Here is a 26,296-nt window from a genome sequence, read left to right as displayed (position 1 = left end):
TGCGTGCGTGCGTGCGTGCGTGCGTGCGTGCTTGCGTGCTTGCGTGCGTGCGTGTGTGTGTGTGTGTGTGTGTGATGGACTGATGGCCTGACCTTCCATCAACACTGTGTTGTTCCTGTCTGAATGCAATGTTCGACATGCTGCGTTAATCTTGTGTTATTTTTACCAGTTTACAGTCTGATTCATCCACCGATTCATCTTCTATACCTATAAACCTATAAACTAGGGCCATGCAGTACATAGTTGGAGCATTTCCCAGCTAACATCGTGCGTAACAGTTTGCCTACGCTCGTCTAAACGTCAACAAAGCTTTTTAAAAAGTGTACAAATAGAACAGAACATCCTGACCAGTCTTGGTCCATTCTTGTGGTGCACACCGGGGTTTAAATGAAAGCATTGACACGTTCACAAACGGGCGGCACGAGCACGCCGGGACTCGTTTTGATCACGCCACGCTTGGCAAGTGTGAATGTACCGACAGATTTTTTTTTCTGACCTTGTCTCACCTCATCTCCTCAGGTGCGGCGAACATGCTGGCGGGCCAGAAGAAGAACCTGCTCGCGGTGGCCAAGAACTGGTACCACCAGTTCTCCATCCACACGCTCAGCCTGATCCAGAGCAACAAGTCCGTGTGCGGCTTCCACCTGGGCTACCTGGACGGCGAGATGGAGCTCATCACGCAGACCATGAACACCATCCTGGATCTGTACAAGCAGGGCAAGGTCAAACCCCGCATTGACTCCACCTGGCACCTCGAGCAGGTTCGTGTCCATCTGGTTCCCTGTTCATGCCTCGAATCATGCGATCAGATTACATAAAATAGGCCCTGTAAGTCTAGATTATAGCATAGAAACATATGGTGAAATGATACGAACTAGAGCATCGCAGGTAGTGCAGTTCTGCGTTTTGCAGGAACCAGCGGAAGGACACGCATGTAAGTGTAGTTCAGCCAAAAGCCAACATTCACATTTGTTTACTCTAAAGGGCTTTTTCTACTCGACATGTTGTACAGTAGATCGCTATCATAATAAAGCATGTACCTACAGATTCCTATCATCCGCACTATTTACAACCGACATTGTTAGTTTTCTTCTCCAAACATTTCCTTTGAACTGTATCTGAACTGCGCATGTTTTTGTTTTAATGTGCTTTTTGGCTCAATTCACGCTCAGCGGGGAATTTCCATTAAATGTCTTCTCTGTTTGGATTTGGGATCCATTTTCTCTGCTGTTACCGTGACTTAATCCATCCCTATGTGCGCCTCAGTTTGACTGACCGGATGATTCACTGTGACACGGGTGCATTTACACCTGAATTACAGGCAGGGTTTTTTTTATTTATTTTTATTTATATAACATGCGCTCGCAGCCCAGCCACCCAGAAATGCGTGTAAATGTCAGGTGGCTCTCCTCATCCGTGTGTGTTGTGCAGGAGCCACTGGGTGTGGCTCTGATTCAGCAACACTTCCATTCAACAGGCAAAGTTTGTGCACAGGCAGCTCCGTGTCTCCTCCAGCGTAACTCACTCAGCCGGACAGACTCAGATTGTGTCTGACAAAATTAACGCCGCGACCAGATATGAATAGAGAGAGTGTGAAGACACACTGGTAGAAAGGGGGAGAGTCGGAGGCTGACATCTTCTGTTGTCGGAGTGGGAGCTGGTCAGTATTTTGGCTGCGTGACTGTGGCCAGAGAGAAACACCCGCTGTCTTTCTCCGCCATCTGACACTCTCTCTCCGCCTCTCCATCTGTCCCGCTCTTTATATCCGACGCTTTTTTCCCCTTGTCTTTAGGTTATTGACTCCCTCTCTGTCTCTCCGCTATCTCACTGTATTCTCTCCTTCTCCCTCCGCACAGTGTATCTTTTTTGCTCTCTTGTTGCTATGGCGACATCCTTTAGTCAGTGTGTGCGTCCGTCTTAGGGAGGGGCCCTGATGTGGGAGAAAAGGAGACACGGAAAGAGTGGGAATACAGAGGCGAGAGGAAGATGTAAAACTCCAACCATGATCATTTAATCAAACGCCCGGTCGATTAGCCCGGTCTGGGTGCAAATGTCACGACTTGACCCCCATTCATCATGACCCGTCACCCCCACCCCTATGCCACTCTCTGTTTTTGTCCCTGTAATCAATAAACTTCTACCCGTCCTTTTTTTTTTCATGCAACACGTTTCCACCGAGGAGCAACTCAATCAGCCTCACACGCACGTTAACCAGTGCATGATGCACTTTCTGGGCAGAACAGCCCCCCCCCCTCCCAGGGTGAAATCAAACTGGAGATCTTCTTGCTGTGAAATTAGCACAACTTGTTTCCTCCTGCGGTTTTCTTGTGATTCATTAGCGACATCTGTACCGATACCCGAGAGGATAACGGCGGTGTCGGTGGCCACAAATAGCACACTCATGTCCGAGGTGCCCGGGAGCCAGAGGGGTTGTCAGATCTGTGAAGAGCGAGCGGTGGAAGTGGGTGGAGTCGTGAAAACAGCTCACCATCTTTCATTCACATTGAAGACGATTCCTGGAGTCCTACCCCTCCCGCACATGCTTTCGGTGCTTGTTCTTCAGTTGAGGGATACCAGTTGCCGCCCCCTCCTTCCCTCTCTTTCCCATGTGCCTGAATATCGTCAGGGCCACGTTTCAGCCGGGGCTTTACGTTGCTAGGAGATGGCCCTGTTGCCGTGGCGCTGGTCGTTAGGTGGTCTGCCTGCCTCGCACAAACAGCGGGGTCGGAGAGAGCAAGGAGGTAAAGCAGGGTGGGGGTGGGGGGTGGTGGGGGTGATGGAGACAGGAACAGACAGTGGTCAGGGCTCGCTGGTCAAGAAGAGGGTGGGGCTGATCGGGCTGGGATTCTCCATTCATCATTATGAACGAGTCGGGGGGGGGGGAGGGTATCATCACAAGGATGTTCATCCACATGAAAATAAATTGTTTCACTTTGGACAGGAAGCTTGAGTAATAAACCCCCGATTACCTACTTCTATCATTTAATGCCGAGTTCCCTTCCACAGATAAAGCAGAATAGAATAGAAAACACTCTCGTTTCAGAGATATTGAGAAAAAGGATTAAGCAGTTTTAACTTGTGTGAACAGAGAAGCAGTTTTTTACTTTACTTGTTGAAGTCTTAAAGAACCCGTATCTCAAAGGATCAGCTGATGTTTCGACTGGATGGATACCTTTGTCGTTTTAGTCCGTGTAAATATCTCTCGGGAAACGACGAGGTTACTGTCGACCTCAACGCCAAGTCCTTCGTCTTCTCCCCTTCGCGGCTGGAGACGCAGTCTCTGCAGCACTTTTCAAAAGCGTTTTTTGCCTCCTATTAGCAAATGCACAACATTAAGGCTCCTGCAGCCTGCGCGATCTCTGCAGGTTTATGAGTTTACGACCTGCTCCACTGTGTGAGCTGGATTTCATAAAGTGGAGTACCACAGGGAGCTGACTGGTGCTCTCCACTGAATCAGAGGGAACAACCCCTCCGTCTCACCGGCGCCTCCAGGAAATTAAATAAATGGAGCAAAAACCGAAAGAAGAATCAACAGTTGTTCCGGTAGCATTTACGTGCACGGGAAAAGGTCTGTATAGACTTAGAATGTGGACGTAGGTCAAACTTTCTTTTTGTTACCTTAGGAATCCCCAAACTCGTGTATTGTTGGAGTCAGCTGAGCATCATTTTCTGCTCCATTTTTTATCGGCTGTTAGTTCCTGTAGCTCGTAGCAGCAGTTCATCTGTGCGGTGTCATAAAACGTTGGTTGTAAAAATTTCTGACAGTCAGCCGTGATTAAACATGCCACCATTATTGCCCCTCTTTTGTGTGAGTTGGCCACTATCACAGACTGTAAAACCGCCCTTTGATCCGCAGAAGAGATTTTTCAGGTGGTTGAGACTGAAAGATGGACGAGCTTTTGCATTTTGGTTCTTCTTGCTGTGGTTCTTAGAATCTGTGGTTTATTTATTGAATTTATTTATTTTTTTTAAATCACTTCCTTAGATGTTTTATAGGCTTTCATTCACATAATGTGGGTTCAGTTCATTAGACTGTAATTTAAAAAATGTGGCCCTGATTTTTGTTAAATACTTTTGTCACATTAAATGTGACAAAACCAGTAACAGATATATGAAAGATGAGGAAAAAGAGAAAAGAAATTTGCTTTTCACATTTTCAATAGACGATAATCTTGATATTATGTTGCTTCTAAAAAAAAAACTGTTAAAACTTATTTAGCTAAATATTTTTCTTACAGTAAGAAAAATTTTACAGTCAAATTGCTTCGGTCAAAAAGAAAAAGTTGAACGCCTTCACACACTGAGATGTCATCGAACTTAACATACCCAAGGAAACAGTTATGTAAATAGATATTTGTAAAGATTCCTTGGACTAAAAGCAAATAATTTCTTATAAGTTAGTATTCTGTCGTGTTTTTATGTTTAATTATTTTTTTCTCCCCACATTCCTTGTCTGAATGAAGCTTTTTATCCTGGTGAACTTCAACAGTCACCTTTCAGTGTAGTGCAAACATTATTTCTGATGAGTACATCAAGTTTATAGGCTATTAATAATTTTTTTTTTAATGCCTAACATGTTTTTATGAGCTCATAACTTTGACGCTGATGCTACAGTTCAGTTCTGGTTCTCAGTTTTGGGAAAACTGCGACTGACTTGGACAAATCTGCAACTAACAGTTGCTCTTATTGAAATTTACACCTCCACACCCCGCAGGATCCTCCGCCATCCTGCATTGAACTATCTTGTCGGCTGATTTTTGGCGCATGGACCACATGTTTGACGCCCTTTCTCTTGACAATGCAAACTATTTTCACATATTTGCTCTTACTGTAGGGACTGTGATTTCTGCAACCTCACTTCCTGTGTTTGTTTCTGCCACAAGAGAAAGTTGGACCAAAAAAAAAAACCCCACCAAAAATGTACAAAGAACTTAGATTTTTCCTTTCAAATGAGCCATATTTACATATTCAGTTTGATTGAACTTAGGGCACTACTTCTGAAAAGAAATTCATCACATAAAAACAAGTTTGCTTTACAGAATTCAATTTAAAGTCAGTCCTGAACTCCAATATCTACTACAGATCCCATGATGAGCGTTACCGAGAAATATTTATTTAAGTCTTTAACTCAAAATAAAATGCGGAGCAATGAACTCCGTATGATTAAGAGATTATACACTTTTTAAAGCAAACTTGTGTTTGTTCACAGCATAGGGACAATAGATAAATTTGTGCAGAAAATTCTACTCCATAACTCCGTCTCTTGCTTACTTCTGTCATTTGAAAACATTTCCATTGTATTTATTCTAATATTGAAAATGCGTTTGCGGTCGGGTTCGGTTTGTTATCCTCTCTGAATACTGCAGCTACAATCTCATTTCCCTTTGAAGGTTATTAAAGTCTCATCTAAACCAATGTAATTTCTCATGTAGTGAATATTAAAGGGATATTTGAAGAGCAAAAAAGCAAAGAGCATGCAGACAAATGTAGGCACTGAATGCATGAAGGGGTTTATTATTGTGTAGATGTGTTGCTGGGAGAGACGCTGCCTTATGCTGCTGATCTTTCCTCAGTGACTGTGCAGTTCAGAAACTCAGTTGAGGTCTTATCTTCTAAATGTTGGTCTCTGTTCCTCCTCCAGGTGGGCGACGCCATGAGAAAGATGCAGGAGAGGAACAACATCGGCAAGGTGATCCTCACCACGGAGCCCATGCCCGAGGAGGAGAAGAAGGAGGAGCCCAAGAAGGAGGACAAGAAGGAGGACAAGAAGAAGGAGGACAAGAAGAAGGAGGACAAGAAGAAGGACGATGGCAAGAAGGAGGAGAAGAAGGACGACAAGAAGAAGGAGGAGCCCAAGAAGGAGGAGAAGAAGGAGGAGGAGAAGAAGGAGGACGCCAAGAAGGAGGAGAAGTGAGAGGGGAGGGATGGATAGTCGAGCAGACCGAGCAGGGGGCTGCAGAGTGGGGGGAGGGGGTGGGAGTGGGCGAGGGGGGACGGGTGGGAGTCAGGATAGATTATAAAATGATCACACCTATTGTCAATCACCTCTCAAGTCCCATGTAGCAGTGATTCCTCAGGCCTGGCTCCTCCTCCCACCTCCTCCTCCCCCACCTATTGTCTTGTATTTACATCTAAAGAAAAAAATCCAATCACATGTAACCTCTTGTAAGCTCCCAGCTTATCTCCTCATCTCAGAATATTGTGGTAAGAGCCTCAATATTTCTCCTGTTAGGAGTGATGGAGACAGGAGGGCCAAGGAGGATTGTGGGCACGGCCCAGGCCTGGGGCAAATTACTGTTTCCCCTGACAACCGTAATCCTCGCTCCGGCTCCGGCCCCACCCTCGACCCCCGATGCCCCTACGCACCTCCCTCAGCTCCCACTGTGCTAAATTGTTCTGCTCTGACTTCCACCTGCTACCTCCTCTTCACCCCCTCACTGTGCTGAGTCCCCCCCCCCCCCCCCCCACCCCCCCACCCACCCCCACCCCCCCTCTCCTCCCCCTCCCACACACACACACACACACACACACACACGCACACACCTCCACTTCCCCCCAACCAATCCACCCACCCACAGGCCGGACCTACAGACAGGCACAAAGACAAGGCAGTTAAACCAAGAACCACACCCACCCACACGTTGCTCTCCCGGTGTCCAACCATTAGTTATGTCACTGAGGATGAGTCAGAGATGCCTGTGATTGGCTGATGCACCCTGCCTCCCCTGGAGATATTTGCATCACGGCGTTTGACTGCTTAGACAATGGCGTTAACGCTTACAAGGCCTCACATTGGTTTATCATTTCTCTGTGGTTGAAGCTCGTGTCGGTATTCAAACGAGGCGGAGGAACGGGGGGAGCTCGATAAACGCACGCGTTCCCACCAAATGTTTTGTGAAGTTAATATAGTGGCTGCGGTTTTGCACTCGCCGGAATATGAATTTCCCCTCATAATGAGCCTTTCTGTGCGGCTTTGAATAGGGAGGCAAAAATCATTGCTCAGCTTCCTTCTCCTTAGTTACAGATTTTTTCTAGCTGACCAACTGTTGGCAAGAAGCGCGCCGTGCCAATTAAGAGGGAATGTGTTTCTGTTTCAAACCAGCCACACACACACACACACACACACACACACACACACACACACACACACACATGCACACTCTGAGTGTGATGAAAGAGGCACTGTCATGCTGAGACAGTGAAGCGCCTGAAATGAGCAAGTTAAGAAGGTGAATACAAGTCCTTTTTTACCCCTGTGGATCGGGCTGACACCACCCCCCACCCCCACCCCCCCGGCCCCATCCTCCTCCAACACATTCCAACGCCATTCTGTTTCTTTCACACCGGCCACTCGCCTGTCCATCACCCCCGACCTGAGAGATGAGAACTCAGCTCAAGCTGTCGTCCATACTTTGCCTCTCCTCTCCTCTTATTTCTGTTCCTCTCTCGCTCTCTCTCTCTCTCTCTCTCTCCCTCCTCTTTCCATTCGCCTCTCTATGGTCGGCATAGCAACAGGCGTCAGGCTCGTCAGAGATGGCTGTGTGGTCTGTGTCTCTGACTCCCTCTCTCATTGCCGCTTTCCTCGCTCTGTTTGCCCACGGTCTGTGCTGCCGACCCGTATTTGAACAGGTGTTAAAAATTCCAGATGACACGACGAGGATGTGAAGCAGTTTTTCAGGGCTGTTACACACTGATTTGTTTAAAAATTGACAGTGTGTGCAGGTTTAAAGAACACAAGTGCACCACTCCCCCCTAATGGACAGTATGAATTTTGTCTGACATGGTTTCCAAGAATAATCCTCAGTATTTCATTGCAAAACCAAATGGGTGGACTTTAAATCCTATCTCCCCCTACCCGCCTTGCTGCCTGTCTCTGAGTCCGGCCCTGGTGTTGAGACTCAGATGGTGACTTGTGACTTTGTTTAAAAAAAATGATAAAAAAAAAAAGTTTCAAAAAAAAAAAAAAAAAAAAAAAGAAGTTGTTGTGTTAGCATGAGAGGCCTCCCTCATGTGCTGTGTGTGGTGTGCCATTGTGTGTGAAGACGTGTGTCCTCAGGTCGTTTGTCAGGGTTTAAAAGCACCCCCCCTTCTTCCCTCGTCCTCCCCCCTTTACACTACCACTCTGCTACAGTATCATGTAGCTCCAAACGAGCCCCCCCACCCCCACCCCACCCCTCTCTCCTCACTGGATCTCTCCCTCCTGTCTGATAAGAGGCCTGTGTTGTGAGGACAATTGGTATTAGTATTTTGCACTCTGCTCGCTGATCTTAATGCACTTGCCAGCATGGCCGTCGCCCCCCAGTCCCACACAGGCTTTTGATTCTGCTCCAGGTTTGCAGCCTGTTTCCCATCATCCACTCCCCCAGAGTATCTGCTGAAGCTCACTGAAAGCACAGGTGACACACACACACACGTAGAAAGACACACACACACACACACACACACACACACACACACACACACACACACACACATAGAAACACACACACACACAATGTAAAGGTCCCCTCATTTCCAGCTTGCCAGTGTTTGCAGGGCCCAAACTCCTCCTGGGAGGCAGCTCAAATCAAAGCATTCATCCATCCTGGGCTGTGAGGCGTAAAACGTGGAGCAGGGTGCGAGTGGTCTGGGCTGGAGTGCGAACGCCACGCTGGTGTGGGGAGTGACTGTGTCCTGTCAGCCTCTGGTTAGTGTTCTGTTCTAATCTGCTGGGCTCCCTTTTGTGAACCTGTGGACGGTGCTTCTGTTCCAAGTGCCATGTGAGAAACAAACGCTTCTGTAAAGAAAAAAGAAAAGAAAAAAAAAAAAAAGATGTTTTACTTACTATGTTATTTTAATTTTACCTTGACTCTTTTTTTTTTTTTTTTTTTTTTTTGGTTTGTTTGTTTGTTTGTTTTGTTATCCAAGGGTTTAAAAAGTTCAAAGCTCATACTCTTATGTGGGGACTTGGCCAATCTGCACTCCTTTATAAATGTGATGAAGTCTTTCTGTTGGTCCAAATCACATGTGCCAAACTGTATGTATATTCCTCTGTCAATGCTTTGAATATTAACAGTGCATAAAAAAGAATATCAAGACAAAAAAAAAAAATCTGTTTTTTGGATGCATTTCATGATGCAAATACAAATGCGTTCTCACAGTGCGTCAGATTTGTATCTCAAATGCTCATGGGTGCTCAGAGATTTTCTTTGATTTCGTCGCCGCCGTTTACCAAAAGGTTTTCCATGGTTTGTAGTTTTTGTAGGCCGGCAACTGTGCCGGCCACCTTGCACTCAGCGCACCTCAATCCAGCGTATTCACAGCCTTTTCACTGCACATCCATGTCGACCACCACGTGTTGATAACTCCAGTGTGTTTATAACCACGCTATCAGTATCGCAGTGAAAAGAAGCATGTACGGTGCAGTCAAGGCTTTAAACGCCACCAAATTCCATAAAAAGCCACAAAAAGTATAAGAATTTCATTCGAATCCAAAGCGACCGATGTATTACTCACTGTGGATCTTTCAGTTGGTTTGTACAACAAGTGAGTGAACAGATGTTCTCACACAGCTGGGCAGGAACGCTAACAGTCTAGCACAGCTGAAACGGTGGCTGACCGTAGTTCTGCCCGGGCCTGCCGCAGACGCAACATTTCCGCCTTACAGCTGATCTTAATTCGCTGCAGGATTTCTCCATTCCTGTCCCGCAATCTGCAGATCCTCTCAGCCGGTGTGGGAGTCCAGCGGCAGCCAAAAGTCTTCTCCATTATCGGCCCCGCTATGAAATAAAACATCCCTTCGACATCTGGAATTTGAAATTGCATGCATTCGAGTGCATGTGGAAAACAGATTACAATCTTTCCCTTTTTTTTTTTTTTTGTTTCTTCTTATGACATTTTCCCCTTGGTTCCTTTGAGCTGAGATGCCTTTGAGATGAACTCAATCAGTGGGGCGGGTGTTCCACGTCTGGGTGTTGGGGGTTCCAGTGGATCCGCCCCTTCCTGCATCGGCCTGCTGCCCGAGAGCTTTTCCACCACAGTGAAGATGAAATGCATGTCATCTTGAAACAGTTTCCCAGTCATTCCAGACACTTATGCAAGAGTACTTAGCGACTCAGTGATGCACAGGGGAAAAACAGTGTTTCAAAGTGAAGATATTTTCTGAGCGTTTGCGGTCTTCGATTAGATAGTGTTGATTAACACTGTTCGGCTTTAGGTCTGAAACACAGGAAGCGTCCTATAGCTTCTCCTCTGTCGGTCATGGCTTGTAGCCGAAGCCCCCCGCCGCTCAGCTCCGAGGCTGAAACTCTTTTCTTTTACATGGTTTCTCAGGTCATTCCAAACAGCAGCTTTCCTCATGCAACAAACCCTCTGACACTTACCAACACACACGGCGTAATCGTTTCACTGAAGTTCACTGCACTCTGTCACACCAACACCCCTCCTCGCCATAGACGTCTCATGTTCAAGCTTTTGTGTCCGGACGGAGTGGATCTGTCAGCGGCTTGATTCCAGTTGGAGAGCCACGCCGTTCACTCGTCCATACCGTCCCAAACAGCCACATCGGCCTATCTGTGTCCCCAGCAGTCATATTTGCCGGTATTGCAATGCAGCAGCATCGCAAGAGACCCTAAGATAGTCCAACCTGGCTGGGACTGTCATGTAAAGTACTAGAATGCATGCTTACTCAACCATTCAAGAAAGATTATGTGTATGTACAGGTAGCTTAGTTTCATGTAGTGGTGCGATGTGACGAAGGAGACCACCGGTCTGCCGTTCCCGTTCGTACCTTGAGGCTGGGCACTGCCACGGCCAGCTGGTACATCCAAGAGACGATTTAACCTATCTCTGGGAATGCTTCGGAAATTCTCTTCACATCCGTCCTGCTACACACCTCTTCAGAACGCTGTCATTTCCTGCAAGGCATACCCCAACAGGTTGATTTCTAGATCTACTTCACACGGTCCGTCCTTGTGTTGTTGTTTGGTTTTGTTTTTTCCTGGTTGCAATCACACTTCTCGTCTCGACTTTGTTTTTTTAAACCCTTTGAATTGATGCTGCTTCTGTGCTTGACTCTGGGTTTACTGCGTGGTGCCATGTTGTCCACATGGCCTTTAGAGCTTGTAACGCTTCAGTGTGTAATGTTACCATATGCCTTACATGTTTTCCAGGACTAATAAAAAAGCATAACAAAAAATAAATGACAGAAAATGTGCTTTTTTCATTTCAATATTTCTCCAATCAAAGGCATTTTTTTTAACAAAACATTAATTAAAGCAACCATTCAAGTAAAAAAAAAAAGTATTTATACATTGATGCTCAAACTTTACAATTAAAAACTGTTATAAAATCAGCTGAATAGGAACGCAGGAATGCTTTGTGGGATATTATCAGTAATGGCGGCTGGTCATTGAAATACAGTGAATTGATTTCTTTTGATCGATAGTGGGATGGGTTTGAATATTACAAATACTCCACCATCGTCAGCCTGCTGCAGAAGACTGTTTTATACTGGCACAAACTCGAATGTAAATATAGTGCAAAACGTTTGAAGACGGACGTGGACAGAAATATACAAAATGGTGAGGGAGCTCCTCTGCAATTAATTGTTCTTAGGTTCTTGGCTGGTCATTCCTCAATCCCGTGCTGGGTCAAGACCTCGGACAAGCGCTTCAAGTAAGTGGAATCCGGATAGCCTTTCCTAAGAGAGACAAGAAGGAGACTGTTCAACTCGCATCCCGTGGACGAGAGCTTGTGACCTTTACCGGACATCCTCGGTGGCCTCACTCACTCCGATTTGCCTCCCTGCAAGCTGGTCTTGTGCGGGATGCAGTCCCAGGTGATCTTGGCCTCGCTGTCTTTGCTTGTCACGGTGAAGGTGAGTCCCTGCCTGAAGGCTTTCTTCAGCCTGGGCAGCAGCTTCTCTGTCTCCACGCAGTCGGGAAGGTAGGCTCTAAACTCGCCTCCTCGAAACGGCTCTCCGGGAAACGGGTGACGCTCCTGAGAGAGCAGAGAGCAAATACCAGAAGCGGTGGCATTACTTGTTCTGATGCATAAAACAATGAAATAATGACAAGGAGCAGCAGTAAAAGCAGCCGAGATCAACAATGAACATGCAAACTGCAGCACTACTACAGTTTTAATACACTGCAAGTGAAATGGGAAGTGTTAATACGAGTAATCGGTTAGTTAGTAGTGGCATTACAGTAAAACGCTACTTTATAACGGATTGCACATATTAAATTTAAGTATAAATCAGTTCTAATCGAGCAACTCACCCCTTGGATGCCATCTTGGATGTGGTATGCGATCATGACAGTGGAGAACTTGCCGTGGCCAGGTAAACTGATGGACAGTTTTCTGTGGCTCATTTGGCCCTGAATTCCCAATGGTTTCTGCGGCACCTCGTTGCAAACTCGGCAGTTTTTGTGCTTATAGTTCTGGCACTTTGAGCACATGATAACTCCACACTTTGTCACCGATTTTCCATTCGCCTTACACAACAAGCAGAGAAACGCCGAGCCCTCCCGACTCGACGGAGATTCCTCGCCGGTGCGCTCGTCGTTTGCTTGTCCTCGCCCTGCACTGTCCACTATGGTGACATGAACACCTCCATCTTTTTCAGCCCAGGTTGTAGTTGACTTGACACCATTCAAACGTTCCTTACTGATGTCATTTTCTGACGAATTCGTCTTCGGTCCAGCTGTTCCCACTGCATCAGTAATTTTCACATTCTCCTTAACCACGTGGTCTTTTTTGATGGATGATGGGCCAGAAAATCGATTCCCAAGCCCTTTATCACAGAAGTCCTGACTGTAGGTTGTTTGCCAGTCCTTATTCCAACCAGTCCCATTAGTTTTGCTCTCTGGTTCAACCTGAGACTTGGCGTTAAAGTGAGGATTAATACTTTGGCCTTTATTCATCTGTACAGAAGGAACGATATTCCCCTGAGAAGTAGACAGGCTGGAGCTGTGGTGCTCCGCAGGTATTTGCTGCGAACCTCCAGAAAAGACTTCGCGCAGTGTAGCACACACTTGACTACACAATCCTTCTGGACCAAGAAGAAACATGTTTTCCTTGAAAAGCTGGATAGTGACCTTCTTGAAACGGCTCCGCACCTCTGAACAACAGGCCTGTAGGGTTTCATCTGTCGTGTCTGCAACACCGAGCACTGACAGAGGCAGATCCTCCACGGAGAAGTCCGAACTAACCGTGTCAATCAGCTGCTGTAAAGCCACCTGGCAGGAGCCCACTTTGGATGAGGTAGCCCCTCTTATAGTGACAGTGATGTCCATTTTCTTGTCTGAGCGCCCCTCGGTCATCTGGACATCAGAGGTCAGGTCATCGAGTTGGGTTCTGTAAGCGTCTTTTATGTGATACCAAATTACCCCAAACACTGTGAGCTCTGCAGTATGAACTCCCAGCTTTTCCCTGGGTGTTTGGCTACTAAAGCTGGAAGACCTTCCCCTGGTTCTGACTTTAGATTTGCTGGGATTCTCTTCGCTCGCCTGATCCGTGACCTGAGCCTTCTTCTGGGATGTTCCAGAGAAACTGTTGGATCGTCTCAAGGTGGCCCCAGATCCAGCAGGTGGAATCACAGTACTTCCTGACAAGCTGGCCGGAGTCGTGGTAAAGGAGGTTGGAGTCTTGGATAGGACGTCCATTTCCTCTGGGTTTAAAGAGGTTTTAACAGACGCAGATGCAAATGAAGGCAAATACCCTTCTTTGAACAAAATGTCCCCTCCAGTGTTTTGTGCTGCAGTCCTGGAGACCCCTTCACCAGAAACCTTTGACGTATCTGACAGTACATCGTACCCTAACATTGGCCCGGGGCGACTTTGTTTGCTGACGGAAGGCTTTGCTCGTGAGGTGAAGTCAGTTGTTCGACTGCCGAGCCCAGCGGCCCCTAAATCTTTAAACTTGGCCGCTAATTTATACCGTCCAGCTCCATTAGCTCTCCTTTCATCGTCATCTGACCTCCGCAAGTGATCTATTTTCTCATCCACAAATCCTCCGACGGACGATGCAGTGGGAGGAAGTCTCTCCTCATTTGCACGAGTTGGCGAACCCGAAGGATACGGAGACGAACTGAAACCACGAGCTCGATCGACGCCTGAATCCCTCGCTGTACTGTGGTCGCGCAGAAGAAACAGCTTGGCTGCGGACACGTCGCTACTGCTTCCAATAAGATAGATATTGTGCTCGTCTTCATTCAGAAGAACCTTCGGGTGACTGACAGACAGCGTTTCTATTGCTCTCTTTAATTCTCCCCTAGAGGACAGGATATCCTTCGGGACCTGGGCTCGGCAAATCTTTGTCTCGTTCTCCTGGTAAAACATACTTATCGCCATTTTAGCCATCTTCAAGTGTTCCTGCTCATTAACTCCCTCCCTCATCTTCCCTTCTTCTGCAACCTGCAGAAACAGAGTGGTCACTCCCTGGCTTGTCATATCCACCACGACCACACCATAGTGACTGAGTATATCCTGGTATTCAATCTGGCAGTGTTTCTGCACATACTGGTACATGTCTCCGTCTAAAATCAGTGAGAAGTCCTCTACCGACGTGGAAGGCGGCTGCTTCGCTGCACTTTCTGTCTGGCCGGTGTCGTCCCAGTCGTGACCACCAGGCGTCAGCTCTGGACCTGAACTCCAGTTGTACTCAACAGGTGGTTTGTCCACATGCTTCCTTTTTTCTTGTTGCTCGTTTGGGTTTGTCCTCTGATGTTCGGGCTCCTGCGGAAGACTCTTCTGGTGCTTTAACACCCCAGGAGCAGCTTCACTTGAGTTTTTATTCTCTGCTGAGCTGGAGCCTTCTGGGTGTCCAAGTAGTTGTGCCAAGAGAGCCTGCACCTTGGAGAAGGCGCCAGATAGGATACAGCTTTCCTCAGCCGAAACATAGTTTACGTCAACATCACAGTGGTTCTTGCAAATATTTATCAAAGCCATGACTCCGCCAGGAAGATGGTTGTACTGAACAGTAGCCGACAACTTAGGGATGACCTGTGATGACGGGCGAAAAAAAAGACATTTCCAGTGATTCTTCTAGTAAATTTACGGCTCGTTAAAACTCCGAAACAAGACGTACCTGATCTGGATCCGGCCTTTCATGATGTTCTGCGATAGTGAGCTTATACTTCGTCCCGTCGACGTCCAGAGTTTGCCGGCCACCATGAATGAGTCTTTGTGCCACTGTGGGGAGCGGGGACATCAGAGGGGAATCAATCAAGTCTGTGAAGCATCCTGACTAAGCGTTTTCACTATTGGCCTCTGTATTGACTTTCATGCCAACATTCCAGCTCAGTGTGGAGACAGCAGCAGGGGGCGGATCCAGAAAACCTTCAGGAGGGGAGCCAAGGGGGTGGGGGGGGGGGGTGCCAAGACCGATGAAAATAGAAACAATGATGTCTTTAATATTTACACTGTAATTGTCAAATTTGTGAATCTATTTCGTGATTTTGCTTTTTGTTGGCCAAGTTCATCCTTCCTCTTTGTGAAAGGATGAAAATGACTTCTTCATTTTCCACTGTCAACATTAATATTTAGGTTGGACTCAACGTAACGGTAAGGTGGCCTCATAGGAAGCAGCGGTATCAAAGTGGTATCAAAGATGGGTGGATAAATGTATTTCCTATTATTTAAATTGTTTGCTTTGACCTCTGCTTCCTCCTTTCCAGTCAGTAAGATACTGTACTACCACGGAATCCTAAGCAGAGGTGTAAAACAACAACATCATTAAATAGTGTATCAATGACTTCAGCTGTTCACAGTGAACTATTCCTGCACTTATTTATCACATCAATATCAAGTTTAAGTTCATGTGTCTGTAGTTTCATGTCACTGTTCCCATTTAATAGAATCATTTAACTATTCAGGAGAAGAAAATAAAAGCCACCTCCCCTCCACTTTAAATGCAGGGACACGAGTGCGGCACAACCCCACCGACCTCTGCTGTCCTCAAAGGTGACGAGGGCAGAAACAGGCGTCGCCTTGACAATGATGACAGAGTCGATCTCCCCTCCTCCATTCCTGGCCCTGAGGAAGTGGATGAATAGCTTGTCTTTCAGCTTGTCATCCTCGATGCCTGTGGGCAGACCACTCACCCTCACAGTCCTGCCCAGCTCTGCCATCTGCTGGAGGAAACACGATCACTGCTGTGACGATGGACAAACTTCAAAAGTCACTGCAAGACTTCTCACATAGTGGGGGGGTGGGGGTGGGGGGGGGGGGGGGGGGGTAATTCCAGCAGAATTTGTGTCAACATGAGGAAAACAAAATATACAAACATAAGAAGATGATCACAAAGCTGTAGGTGTTGATATCGATCAAGCCCACAAGGACCCCACCCTTTCAGATGGAAACATATTTGACAGTCTAACACCCTCTATTGGGGGTTACCAGGACACTACATCAACATATTAAAGATTTTCCATTACAGTTTTTAAGCGAGTAATATGACTCACACTTTACAATTGATAAAAGTTCAATGACAGCCTTAATTACTTAATTATATAACAGCAGTGACAATTGAACAAATGTGTGAATTCAACAAACAGTGAAAGTGACTCCTGTTCCTCCATCAACTATAAACCTGTTGGATCATTTACAGAGAGCATGTGCACACATAAGACAGTGGCGGTTGAACACGTTTGCCCAGTTGTTTTAAAAACCCCACGGAATGTGATTTTAACGACTTGTCTGGTCGCCGATCAGTAATTAAATCCGAGTGTATGTTTGTCAGCGCGTGTTTGCAAGCTGCATTGCAGAGCCGAGTGTTGAGGAAGTAAATAAAATCACACACATCTCAACTGACTGCTGCTGGATCGCAACGTCGACGGATCGTCACTCGACTTGGTCAAAACGGTTCGGATGTCGACCCGGCTGGGGACCATTACTGACCTTACAAACTGCCTCTCGTAGGTTTGTCGCTACCTTTCAAAGATCGTCACGATCTACAAGCCGCGGGGGAGAAATGAAACTACTTTCTGTTTTGTAGTGTGTGGTTTCTTTTGGTCGCCAGGGGGAGACCGAGAGCCCCGTGTGAGGACATGGAGGCTCGTGCACGTGATTACTTCAAGCGTGGACGCGCTTCTTGTCAAGAGGTATTGTTTTTTTTTTAAAAATTAACAAAATCACTTAACAAACATTGTTTAATACATCTTCACAAAGGTTAATTGGAAGTGAGTAAAATCACACACAAAAAAATAAATAAATAAATAAATAAATAAATATATATATATATATATATATATATATATATATATATATATATATATATATATATATATATATATATATATATATATATATATATATATATATATATATATATATATATATATATATATATATCTGAGAAGTAAATGGTGGTTATCTTCACAGTATTCTAATTTTTTGAATTCCTGTTTTCATTGGTTTTATGAACTGGAAGCCCAAATTATGTCAAAATAAACAAATAAATACTTGAAATTGTTGGAATTCTGGGCCCTGAATCTGTAATCTATGAAAGTTTAACTTTTTGAATGGCATTATGGAAATAAATAAACTTTTCCATGATACTCAATTTTTTTTGGAAAGGGTCTGTATACATACATACATACATACATACATACATACATACATACATACATACATACATACATACATACATACATACATACATACATAAATAAATAAAAACTAAGATATACCGTCATGTATTTGTATATATGTATGTAAAAATGTTCTTGAGGATGATAATATTGTTATTCAAGAAGTCATAATCTTTGTTTCCTGATACAAATCTATATATAATATATTTTGGAAGAAAGGGTTCAAGAAGAATAGTGGTATGAAGCCAGTCTTGTATATCAGCCCAAAGTGCTTCTGAGCAAATACATTGAAAGAATAGATGATCTGTAGTTTCCATATCCTCACAGAATACGCACTTATTTGTGTCAAATCTGAATTGTTGACATAAAAATTCACTCCAGAGATACACACCATTCAAAATTTTAAAATGCAATTCTTTAGCTTTCGGAGTGATGGGGTAATTTAGATACTTTGAGCGCAAAGTGTATGATGCCCTCAGAAAAAACCTGAGCAATGGAGTTACGGAATGACAACATGGGATATGAAATCTTATTATACAGTTTCCTGATTATGTTGTTAGGAATTTTGACTGACATGAAGCCACAGCCTCCCAGAAGAAGACGAGGAAGACAGGGAGGGACATTCCTGGAATTTGAACATTAGATCTAATACGGTAACAGGAATTGCTTTTCTCATAGAAATGAAGGACTTACGATTAATATTTAAAGTTGGTTTTTTTTTAAGTTTTCATGGGACATCATACTTCCTTCATCAACAAACTGAATTACAGACCAAATGTTTTTATCCATCAATTCCTTATTGTACAATGATTTGTTACTGATCATGATTTATCTGCTGTTCCATATTGGTGTGTTGTGTGGTGTACAATTATGATTATATAATATTTTCCGATATAAAAGAACTTGTTGGTGAAATAGGGAGAGTAGTAGGTTGTCTTTGAATGGCGAAGTCACATACTAATAAAAAACGTTGATACCTCCTCATTTCTTAAAAATTCTTGTCGAGAGGGACCGATCTGAGAACAAGGACAGCCACCATCTGATTTACGTCACTGGTTATCTAAGCATGTACCAGCTCCTGTTTTCAAATGTGAAAATATTTTATTTGGTTTTATAATTAAGAATTATTCGCATGACATGTCAACTAATACCATTGTCATTTGAGCAAATTTTTTTATTCATAAAAACAGATTTCTAAAATGTAAGCTACATTTGTATGTGTTCCATAAAGAACTGTGTTTATTCTTCTCACCACTGAAACACATGAAGTAACGGACTGCCGTGAAACTCCTCAACGTGGTAGAAGATGTTTAACTCATGGACAACCCCGAGTTCCTGTGACATTCCCCAAGGACACGACTCTTTATTTATTTCTCTCTTTTATTTTATGTCTTTTTCTTTCTTCTCTTTTCTTTGTTATTTTTGTCTACCTTCACACTTATTCCTGTTTTTATCTTATTATTCGTACCCCTTGTACGACCGCTGACCTCTACAACTGCACAAAGAGGATTTCTTCAAAGAAAAAAAAGAAAAAGAACAGTCGCCATTTCTCTCTTGACGTGATCTTTAAACAGTACGAAAGTATGTTTTTTAATAATTTATGAAATATTACGAAGAGTAAAACACACAGTCATTAATATACAAAGTAAGTCTTCTTTGTGTGCTGAATCTCTTCACAGGAAGTCACGTAATCTCTTTGCTTCGTGTGGAAAAGCCAGCAGATTTTAAAATGTAATTTTATATAAGAACATAACCAACAAGTTATAGTCTACAGTCCATATGGAAGATCAAATTCTACAGAATCACCCATGGTTGCTGTTTTAGCCCAACTATCTGCCTCCTCATTGCCCTCGACACCCATATGTGCTGGAATCCAAATAAAACCCACCTCACCCCCTGCTTTGTGAATATGAAACAGTGCTTGAAATATTTCTCATAGAATATCAGCTGTGGATTTAAAATTAGCTTATTTTATTGTTGTTAGGACTGCTGCCGAATCATCAGTACATATAAATGACGGCCAGTTCATTATCCATCACCCACCAAAGTGCCAAAAGAATCCTCAATATCTCTGCGAGAAATGAAACTACTTTTTGTTTTGGAGTATCTATTTTTGTTGTTGTCGCCAGGGGGAGACTGAGAGCTCCGCGTGATGAGACTACTTCCTGTATCAAGATGACGTGACTTCCGATGTCGAGAGAGAAATGGCGGCGCTCTTTGTTCGCTGGAAGGCACTCTTGTCATTTTTTGCTTCTTGTTTTTGTTTTTTGTTTGTGAGGCAAGAATGCACCTTAAAACTGGTTAAAACACACATATAACCCACGGGAAACAGTCGCGGTATTAGTAGAAATAGCAGCAGTAATAGGAGTAGAAGTGGTGGTGGTAGTTGTAGTAATAGTAGATGTTGCAGTATTAATAGTAGCAATAGTAGTAGAAGTCGTAGTCACAGTTGAAGTAGTCATAATAGTAATGGTAGTAGTAGCAAAAGGAGTAGTAGTAATCTGTAGTAATAGAATAGTGGTAATGGTGTCTAAATATTGTAAACAGTAGGGGGCAGTACACTCAACTGTATTAAATTAGTAGAAGAAGAGTTTTGTGTGTTTGGACCAATCAGAGGCGTCATTGCTGTATCTAGAGCGCACGCGCAGTAACGCAGCTGCTTCATGTGTGGTACGTGGTGTCTGGTGGAGGTCAAACACAACTGAGCCATCCGAGGTGAGTTATGACATAAAGTGTCTTCTTGACACGTTCACCATCATCTAAACCCCCGGGGAGCAGTAAGTACACAGCCAATGGAAGGTTTCTGTGGCGTTATATTGTGAATTTCTATTAAATCTCGCGGTTAAAGAAAAGCGAACACGAGTGGAGTGCTTCACAGGGAACGTGCGTGCACTAACCCGGCGTGGTCTCGTCTGGTCTGGCTTTTCACTTTGCTTGATGCTGTTCAGATATCTTATCGTAGTATTTTAAAGCCTTGAAAACTAAGCTGCAGCGCTCGGGTTAGTCTGCATGCTTCAACTGTCATAGCGAGCCGAAATGCTAATGCTAGCCGCTTGGCTAAATTAGCATCCACCCACAAGCCTTGGCATCGAGCAGCTCAAGGCCAAAGGTGTGTTTTCTGAAGAGAAGGGCTTTTAGCTGGTTTTTAGGGGCTTTGGCATAAAGTTGGTGACCACGGGAGCTGAAAGAGTTCTTCTTTACCAGCAGGTTCCCGTCATGGCGAAGTTATTTGAGTCCATTGGAAAGTTGGGGCTCGCCCTTGCCGTTGGTGGCGGTGTTGTTAATTCAGCTCTGTTCAACGGTGAGTACAGATCCGAGAGAATCATCTTCTTTTCATCAAGGCCTTGTCTACCTGTATGTTTTAATCATGTAATTGCCACCTGCGTGACTGTGATGTAAATGTTTAAGCCTGAGAAATCAATATGCTCAGTTTCTTAATTTCAAGCTATCACTATTGGTCTCTATGTACCAAAGTAAGGATATTAAATAAATGGTTATATAAGGTTTGACTAGTATTTACTATTGTAGTTTGTAATGTTAGGAAAAAGAACAATGTGTCTACCCAGTTGTCCTTCACACCTGTTTTACACAAGCCAAACTCAGGAAGACTTGGACTGACATCATCACATAATAAATTATTTTGGTCAGTACATTCTCATGTCATAACTTGTGTGATCCCACACACTGCATGTTTTCATATACTCGAGGGTCCTGTCTGACTTTGCAAGGTATCATATAATTGAACTTATTGAATAGATCAAACTTTGTTTGATGCCATACATTTTCTTGTGTAACTATGAGGGGTCCTCAATTCCGGGCCCTAAGGGCTGGTGTCCTGCACGCTTTGAACGCCCAGCTTCAGCACCCCTCAATCTGTCATCAAGCTTGTAAAAAAAAAAAAAAATCTCCAATAACGAGTCGTTTTATTGCATTCAGGTGCATTGCAACTGGGAGAAAGCTAAAACATGCATGACACTGGCCCTCGAGGCCTGGAACTGAGGCCTCCTGAACTATGATACTGTAGTCAAATCAAAGACGAGATTTAAATAACCTTAAATGATGAGTCATTACTAAAAACATTAAGTTCAGCGTCCACATGTCTCCAGGTATTGATTAATTTACATATATACATGGGTGATATTACATTTTCACACAAGTTGCCTCGTGCAAATCTGTAATACTGTATTACCCTCTCGGAATCGTTCCAGGTGTTGGTATAATGGTATCAATAGAGTAGATACTGAATCCATTATGTTGAAATTGGGCAGCTGGTTTATAGGATGGGAAATGTTTCTGTAGCAAGTGAAGTCACAATAATTAGCGCTAAATATTGATATTGGCATGTCAACCGCATTCCTTTGTCACACTAAAATTACTTCTGTTATGATCAGTACTATAATTACATTCTACCTGGACTCATCCCTTGCCACTTTATATCAGATGTAATACTCCATTAAAAAAAACACTTGTTTGCTTCTGATGTATCAGGCACGGATGCAGCAATAACAACGCATCGCCTTATACCAGGGGTGTCCAACCTCGGTCCTCGAGGGCCCCTGTCCTGCATGTTTTAGCGCTCTCCCAGTTGCATCACACCTGATTGTGATGAGGGGCTTGTTATTGGGCTTTTTCTCAGCCTTGGTGATGACATCATCATTAGATTCAGGTATGCTGAACCAGGGAGAGAACTAAAAGATGCAGGACACCGGCCCTTGAGGACTGGAGTTGGGCACCTCTGCCTTACACATTTGTCACTGCGAAGCGTCTTCAGCTTGTGTTGGGGTTTTGATGTGAGTTGGTGATGACCTTCAAGTGTCTTTCTTATGACCTTCCCTCTGTCTTTGCTCCAGTTGATGCAGGGCACCAGGCTGTGATCTTCGACAGGTTTCGAGGCATCCAGGAAGCCGTCGTTGGCGAAGGGACCCATTTCCTCATTCCCTGGGTTCAGAAGCCAATCATCTTTGATTGCCGCTCCCGTCCACGCAACGTGCCCGTCATCACAGGCAGCAAAGGTATCTGACGATCGAAGGAGCTGCTGTCTTCTCACTTGGACATTCGCATTTCATGTCGCTCAAACAAACTGTTCACAATTGTAGCGTGGTGCCCCGGGAGAAAAGTTGCCACTGTTGTTTGGTATACTTTGTGCTCTCATTGACATTTTTGATATAAAAAAACACACTGTTGTGTGATTTTTAATTTGTTTATTTTTTAACAAGCTGGGAACAACCTATGAAATGTTAAACGACAGCAGCTGCAAACTGTAAATTATGATTGGAATCTATGAGAATAGTTGTTTGTGGGCCATCATATGCAGCCCGAGTCACTTTTTATCTCATTCTCTCCACAGATCTGCAGAATGTCAACATCACACTGCGTATCCTCTTCCGGCCGGTGACGACTCAGCTGCCTCGCATCTTCACCAGCATTGGCGAAGACTACGATGAAAGAGTGCTGCCATCCATCACCACAGAAGTCTTAAAGGCTGTAGTTGTGAGTGTCGATCACAAATGTACACATTCATTGGTTGAGCTGGACTTTGCATGGGTTTATTCAGCAATAGCTGGAAAAGCAGACGTTACCATAATGTCCTCATACAGCAGTTGTGAGGTAGAAGCTGTTGGATTTTTTATTTTTTTTACATCAAACTGCTCGACTGGCTCCTAACCTTACACGTTTCTTCCTCACAGGCTCGGTTCGATGCTGGAGAACTCATCACCCAGAGAGAGCTGGTGTCCCGCCAGGTCAGCGAGGATCTCACAGAAAGAGCCTCCACCTTCGGCCTCATCTTGGATGATGTTTCACTGGTACGAAGCTGCTGCTGCCACATTTTGTTTGTTTCACGTACGCTTGCTACAACAAATTTTGCTGAAAGATATATCCTCCAACAAATTATATGCGTGTTTGTTTTCGTTGTAATATAGTGATATATCGAGTTATTTCATTAATCGTGCCATTAAATGATTTCTTGATTATCGTCCCAGGCTAAGTTGCCTGTTCTGTTACATGGTTGGAGCCTAACTTGAAATTTGTTTTTTATTTCTTTGTACACCATAGACACATTTGACTTTTGGCAAAGAATTCACAGAAGCCGTTGAGATGAAGCAGGTTGCCCAGCAGGATGCAGAGAGGGCCCGTTTCGTCGTGGAAAAGGTATTTTAAAGTGAAACGTAATTCTGATCTATTACGGTACGAGTGAAGCACTCACACACCGCACGTTCCTTTGAATCGTTTCAGGCGGAGCAGCAGAAGCAGGCGGCCATCATCTCAGCAGAGGGAGATTCCCAGGCTGCCTTGCTCATCGCCAACTCCCTGATGGAGGCCGGTGACGGTCTGGTGGAGCTCCGTAAGCTGGAGGCAGCGGAGGACATCGCCTTCCAGCTCTCGCGATCCCGCAACGTCGCCTACCTTCCCTCGGGTCAGGGCACGCTGCTCCAGTTGCCCCAGTGAGAACATCTCGCCCCGTGTCCCCCCCCCCCCCCCCCCCCCTCACTCTTGCTCTCAGTAGGGCCATGGAAGGAGTGGCTGGAGAATCACATCATGGATCCTCCCCACTCCCACATACATTCCTCCCACTCTCTCTCTAACCAGCTGTGGACTGGGCTCTGCTGACGGCAGCATGGTGGGAGACAAAGTGAGAGGTCTGCGATGGATGTGTTTATGAAGTCCACCCTCGGGTTACGAAGTGAAGGGGTTATAACGGCGCCATCTATGGTCACCTATGTATCTATAAATTTGTTTCGGAGAAAAGTCATCAGCACAGTAAATTCTCTAAGGAATACTATGATAAAGTTTGAGAGAGAGTAGAGCATTGCATGTTTAGAAAGCAACAGTTTCTTCCACCGATGAGATGATCACCTCTTTACTGTGCTAAAATAGAAAAAATCTGCAGATAACCAGATCTCTCTTAATGTACTCTTGATGACAAAAGTGATGAGAAATGATTAATTCTGATATGCTAAAGGAATGATTCTCTAGATCAGCTCTAGCGCAGTATTCATAAATGATACTTCTATAGTGTGTTGATTTGACCGTCTCCTGGACAGAGGATGACCCTTCATTCTTTACAGTTGTTGCTGTGTCTGTAGTTCATCTGAAGAAAGTGTACGTCCCATGGCTCAGAGATCGCACTACAATAAAATTGTATTTCTACCTCCCAGTGGTCACTTTTTTGTACGGGGCTGAGATGTATGATTAAATCACATGTTCGCCACAGGAGAGTGCTTGAATGCTTTCATTCATCCTGGCAGGAGGCAAATTGACTTGGTCGTATGAAGACAGTGGCTTTGTCGGTTCAGTTTGATGAGTTGAAGGAAGCATCCGTTTTATATTTAAAGGTGGTGTGGGGGTCTGCCTCCTGGTTCAAGGAATTACTGAGAAGTGAACTTTTGGTGAGTGTGATGACTGGAGACCCTCAGGTTGACCATTACAGACCACAGGTGGTGTTTGTACATTGAAACTGATGCTGTCTTTTTTTTTTTCTTTATTAGGTGGAAGTATTAAGTCATATGATATATTTTCTGTCTATGGCCATTTGTTTTTTAGGTAGTGATTAGGAGTTCCCACTCTTTATATTTACAAAAAAAAATTCTATTTCTAGTCTGAGGACATACTAGATCTAAGGGTGAGGTGATCAGCTTGATAACTTCAGTGCCCATACCTACAACACCACACATAAATAGATTTATATAACTTCTATTTTTATTTTGTGTGTTTAGGTTTTTATGCAAATAAAGTAACAGATTAAACCTCTCCACCAGTCTTAAGTTCCTTCAACACCGTCACTGAAGTCGATAAATTGTATTTGTTGGTGCCTTTCAGGACATTCAAGGCCAAACACACTCATATTCTCACCTGCACACAATATTACTCTCAGCTGCATGTTTTTGGACAGTGAGAAGAAACCAGACAAACGTTACTAAGAGGCCCAGCATATGCTCGAAATGACACTACACCACTTTGTTTCCCAAAGAAACCTTGTAATGACAATTTTTCAATGTTTAAATGTCCAGTTATTGGCATCGAGGTGGAGGTGGCGTATGGAACTGAATTTCCAGTTAGTCTTCCAAAAGAAAGTAGAATCCTTTTCAGAGTTTGTTCCTGTCGTGCTTGCTGGTCTGGTGAGAACTGTTTGCTCTCCCCCACCTGTGCCCTGCTTCTCCTGTGACCTCTGTCCTCTTTATGCAAGCTGTGCTCAACTACTGCCACCAAGTGTCCAAATCATGCAACAACAAGAAATATTAGCCTGCCAACAATATGTGTAAATGACTCCAACAATACCAATAGTCATTTATGTATGAATTGCAATTACACCATCTTAGTTTAATGTAAGTGGGTCTTTCACAATAATAGTCTGAATTATATATAATTGATATAACTGGATTATATTCATCATCCAGTTTATAACTTAAACTAGTGGTACTGACATTAATAGCTATTGCTAGATTGGCTTTTATTTTTTAATTAATGTCAAAATGTAAAACCACAAAGGTTAATTTTCCTTTGATTCCCCATAATACACATGTTTAAAGGAACAGAGCAACCAGGCCTCTCAATGATGAACAAATATGGAAGGATATTTTGGTTATTGTGAGTAAACTTTGTGTGAAATATAAGTCAAACTCTTTATGGACATTAAGCTGAAAAACAAATATTTATTATCTAAATCTTTGCATGCTTAAATGAGCTCCAGTGATGCATGTCTGAGATCTTCCTCCAACCGTGAAAGCT

General features: G+C 44.1%; 3 protein-coding genes across 4 annotated transcripts in view; 2 read left to right on the top strand and 1 right to left on the bottom strand.

The window, feature by feature from the left end:
- vat1 (vesicle amine transport 1) overlaps positions 1-6,133 on the top strand; it is a 29,066-nt gene extending 22,933 nt beyond the window's left edge. Inside the window, exons 5-6 of the mRNA XM_080487660.1 lie at positions 520-761; positions 5,642-6,133. Of these exons, the coding sequence (XP_080343786.1) occupies positions 520-761; positions 5,642-5,914 (515 nt within the window). The 3' untranslated portion in view covers positions 5,915-6,133. The remainder of the gene's footprint in view (positions 1-519; positions 762-5,641) is intronic.
- Positions 6,134-11,177: 5,044 nt separating this feature from the next.
- On the bottom strand, positions 11,178-16,982 carry LOC308124582 (uncharacterized protein). The gene is made up of 6 exons (XM_080487659.1): positions 16,878-16,982; positions 15,925-16,108; positions 15,067-15,170; positions 12,258-14,981; positions 11,771-11,979; positions 11,178-11,680 (listed from the first exon to the last, which is right to left on the bottom strand). The coding sequence occupies exons 2-6, from the start codon at positions 16,106-16,108 to the stop codon at positions 11,608-11,610; spliced, it is 3,294 nt and encodes a 1,097-aa protein (XP_080343785.1). The 5' UTR covers positions 16,878-16,982; the 3' UTR covers positions 11,178-11,607.
- A 3,226-nt stretch (positions 16,983-20,208) lies between these two features.
- phb (prohibitin) lies at positions 20,209-25,320 on the top strand. 2 transcript variants are annotated; one of them, XM_080488781.1, is made up of 7 exons: positions 20,209-20,284; positions 20,774-20,870; positions 22,420-22,581; positions 22,917-23,059; positions 23,257-23,373; positions 23,624-23,719; positions 23,804-24,778. In XM_080488781.1, the coding sequence occupies exons 2-7, from the start codon at positions 20,786-20,788 to the stop codon at positions 24,014-24,016; spliced, it is 816 nt and encodes a 271-aa protein (XP_080344907.1). In that variant the 5' UTR covers positions 20,209-20,284; positions 20,774-20,785; the 3' UTR covers positions 24,017-24,778. The 2 variants fall into 2 exon arrangements, with proteins under 2 accessions (XP_080344907.1, XP_080344908.1); XM_080488782.1 differs by having other exon boundaries at positions 20,222-20,284; positions 20,777-20,870; positions 23,804-25,320.
- The last annotated feature ends 976 nt before the right edge of the window (positions 25,321-26,296 follow it).

Source organism: Lipophrys pholis (genome assembly GCF_963383615.2).
Source record: "Lipophrys pholis genome assembly, chromosome: 19".
NCBI classification, from domain to species: domain Eukaryota; kingdom Metazoa; phylum Chordata; class Actinopteri; order Blenniiformes; family Blenniidae; genus Lipophrys; species Lipophrys pholis.
The sequence above is the reverse complement of the archived record's forward strand: the minus strand, read 5'-3'. Positions and strand labels throughout refer to the sequence as shown.